At 36.4% G+C, this 3,832-nt stretch overlaps 1 protein-coding gene and 1 long non-coding RNA gene across 2 annotated transcripts; both read left to right on the forward strand.

Annotated features, from left to right (window-relative positions):
- Positions 1–315: 315 nt before the first annotated feature.
- Positions 316–3,223, forward strand: LOC103139302 (sialic acid-binding Ig-like lectin 14; the record flags this gene model as incomplete). The annotated part of the gene is made up of 5 exons (XM_016672329.1): positions 316–422; positions 1,011–1,137; positions 1,469–1,861; positions 2,118–2,435; positions 3,171–3,223. Coding segments are annotated over exons 2-5 (810 nt in total), but the record flags the coding sequence as incomplete, so codon positions are not given.
- A 13-nt stretch (positions 3,224–3,236) lies between these two features.
- On the forward strand, positions 3,237–3,747 carry LOC107836448 (uncharacterized). Its single transcript, XR_001662346.1, has 2 exons — positions 3,237–3,273; positions 3,365–3,747. It is a non-coding gene; the product is annotated as an uncharacterized LOC107836448 (long non-coding RNA).
- Positions 3,748–3,832: the final 85 nt, after the last annotated feature.

Raw genomic sequence — 3,832 nt, forward strand, 5'->3', positions numbered from 1 at the left:
AAAATATAAATAATTAAATTGTGGAATGGCCCCCTGCTGGTCAGGGCCCCTAGAATCGTCATCACTTTTCATCCCTTTACCGCGCCCCTGCTCGTGAAGATGATCAAACTCATGTGTCTCTACAAATATGGATTCATTCATTTTTCCCCTAAAGAATGAGCTACTGTAATCGAAATGGTAGACTTGAAGCACAATGATAACTGCAATTTAAAAGCATAAAATATACTGTCGCCAAATTTTCCATATCCTTAATCACTTATCACATCTCTTGCTGAGATGCGCTGTACTGCAGTTACAACGGTTCGCCACCAGTGGGCACATAGAGCACAGTGAGCAGCACTCATGACTCAGCGAGCCAACGGCAACTTAGCACAGTAACGGCTGGTCAGCGGAGGCGCTCACTGTCGCTCTTGTTTAAACAGGTAAATGTCAATTAGCGCTGCTATTTGTGTTGACGGTCTCGTGGGGGAAGTGAGCTGGAGTGGCGAGATATATGTGTGGAAGTTTCGTGTGAATAATTCTTTGATTTATATTGTAAATATTTCTTTTTTGAATTATATTGTAAATATTTGTTTGTGAGGAGAGCCAACGGCAATTTAGCACAGTAACGACGGCTGGTCAGCGGAGGGGCTCACTGTCGCTCATGTTTTAACAGAGTTCCTCAACAATGCTTTAGCTCTCATCAGACTGATGAACAAAATAATCAATGTTCATGTGTGTGGGTGGGTGTGGGAGAGTTAAAGAGAAAAAATCAATACTTTCTTGCTGAACAAAGTTAAATATCAATTCAAACCTATAATGCCACAGAGGTGTGCAGTGTATAAATTGTCCTGATGATTACAAATTTTAATTATTTACAGTCGCATTTATTTATCTTTACAAAAAAGATGTAAAGTCATAATTAGCAAAACTTTATCTAAAACATTCATAAAGTGCAGCAATAGTGAAATGAAATCCAGTAAAGAAATGTTGCATTGTATGTATGATGTTATGTCTGAACTCTGCTTCAGTTTCAGTATTTTTCTGAAACTCCTGGATTAAAGTTTCTTCCCTGTTTGGAATGGACTGAAGGTTTCAAGCTTCAAATCAGGATGTTTGTTTTCATCTGGTTAATCGTGTTTCTCCCTTCTAACAATGGTAATGTATGAATCTTCTCATTTATGAACATAAATCAGTACTAAAATTAAAGACACTAAATGTATATGTATTCACATTTGCTTGCTACAATATTTATAGCAAGTCCCTCAAGTGTATATATTTGTTTCACAAATTTACACATGATTACAATGTGTTTATTATGTGCAGATCACTCAAGGAAAAATTAATGGTTAATGTTTAAAAAACCTTATAAATAGAATCTGGTTTGTATAAACATTGACAAGAAACTATCACTACTTTGACAATGTTTCATTTCATTGATATATTTTTTTTAACAAATCCTGAGTTTAATTATTTTTCTTACTAACAGATGCATTGCAAAGGGAAAAGTCCTGTAAGCCTGAAGGTTATTGTGTTACTTTCAACGAGGACGAAATAAGAGCAGAGGTTGGACTCTGTGCTGTGATACCATGTGCTTTCACATCTCTCTTTGCACCCGAACATATTGTTTGGTCTAAATGTGATACCGCCAGATGTTACTATCCTAAGATTATATTTCACTCTGACAAGAACAAGGAAAACATTCAGCCTGGGTTCAAAGGTCGAGTATCACTGGTGGAATCGGATGTTGCTCAGAAGAACTGCAGCATCATAATCAATGATCTCAAGGAATCTGATTCTGGAAGCTATCGGCTCCGAATTGAGGGAAAAGCAACAGGAGAAGCATTTTCATATGAGGAAAAACCAACACTATTAGTAACAGGTAGGGAAACAAAAGAAACTTCAGTATAATGTCACATCATATTTCTAAACATAATAAAAATATTTTTCTTTTTACTTTTTTTATTTACCTCTGAGATAAGATTGATTGTAAAAGTTTATTTTTGACAAAAGTCAATTTTTCATTTTGTTTTTCCAAGTGTAAGACATCATCTAGTTTTTCAATCTGTCTCATCAAATTTAAGATAGTAAAACTAACTGGTTTTGTGAGTTTTCATTCAGTGAACTGTTTCCATCAGAACTGAACCAAAAGCCCTCCGTGATGATTCCACTGACTGAGCGACAGCTGGTCACTCTGACCTGCACTGCTCCTGGTCTCTGCTCTGGGTCTCCTCCTAACATCACCTGGATGTGGAGAGGAAAAGGAGAGAAAGACTCTGTCATCAAAGGAAACATCACTGCTTTAAAAACAGAGAATCTGACTGCTGTCACACAGAGACACAGTTCAACTCTGTCCTTTAACCCTTCAGCTAAGCACAACAACACCAATGTAATCTGTAAGGTCAGCTTCCCTGGTAACATAACCAGAGAAGTGTCAGTTTCTCTGAACGTAAGCTGTAAGTATGTTCTTTATCTTAGTGAGATTCAATGTTTGTTTGTTTCTTTTTTTCTTTCCAATTTTATAAATATGAAGTGTAACCTATCTATACCACGGCTATAAGATATGTTACAAACACATGTGATTACAGTGTTGGCAAAAATCCTAAAAGGCTCTGGGTGTGTGCGACATGCAGAGGTCTTAACGCAGGGGTGCCCAAACTTTTTGAGAGCAAGATCTACTTTTTCTCTCACCGCCGCTTGAGATCTACCTCATGACACAAAGACATAAAAATTGCAAATTAAACTCTATTGACTTATTTTATATGCGAATATGCATCAGTTTTAGCAGAAATGATAAAGTGACAGAAAACCTAACGCAGTTTCTTCCTCAGTGAGATTCTGACACTGGGAGGAGGTTACTGGTTTCTCAGTCAGAAGCTGGTTGCAAACCTGAGGCCAGGAGGTGTCAGTCAGTCATGGTAGATCTGAACTTTGGTTTGATGAACTCAGTATGAGAAACTAACCAAAGGGTAAAGGCAAATCTTCGGAAGTCAGGATTAATTTAATTAATTAACTAATTAAACGTTTGGGCAGATTCAGATATCAAAACAAAACATTACATTTTAAATTACGTTTGAGTTCATCTCATATCAACTTTTTAAGCTTAGAAGCTTTTAAGCTAACTATTCAAACCCTTCATTCAAACTAATCCACAGAAACCCCAATTCACATGTATTTCTATCATTTTACAGCTCATGAGAAACGTGTTCCTATCTTGGTAGTTCTTCCCTGGGTCATTGCTGGTGTTTCACTCATTGCACATGTTTTCTGTTTCACCTACATTTACCACCTTCGGTAAGTTACATGATGTTTATTTCATGCTTTTCAGGCCAAATTACAGTATATGGGCTGTACAGTTGAAATAACGTGTTTCTTTTCTTCAAAGCAAAACAAGAACATAACCAAAACTCACTGAAGATCAAACTTATAAGTCTCTGCAAAAACATGATACATCAGCAGAGTATGATGTTATTGTCCAACGACCACGCTAACATGTCTCCAGAGATCGCTCTCACTTGGATCTTACATAAAGAAAACCATATGTATATTTTTTTAATCAATTTTAGTATTTTACATGCAAAAGAGGAGTGGATTTATGTTTTCTAGAAAACAAAAAATGATTTGATCCACAATTGCAAAATACAAAGATATAGTAACTGTCTCTAGATAAGAATAAGATATATCATATAATATAACAAGAATGATGAATTGCATAGGTTTCTTTTTCTGGAGTGCAGTTCTTCATTAAATAAAAATGAATGAGAGAGATCTATGGTTGGTCAGTTTATTTCTCGCCAGTACGGAAAACAGACCATCACCCCACTGGGATCTGCTCTGCTTTGAAGACACAGAG

The sequence above is a fragment of the Poecilia formosa genome, unplaced genomic scaffold, assembly GCF_000485575.1.
Source record: "Poecilia formosa unplaced genomic scaffold, Poecilia_formosa-5.1.2 Scaffold59, whole genome shotgun sequence".
Taxonomy (NCBI): domain Eukaryota; kingdom Metazoa; phylum Chordata; class Actinopteri; order Cyprinodontiformes; family Poeciliidae; genus Poecilia; species Poecilia formosa.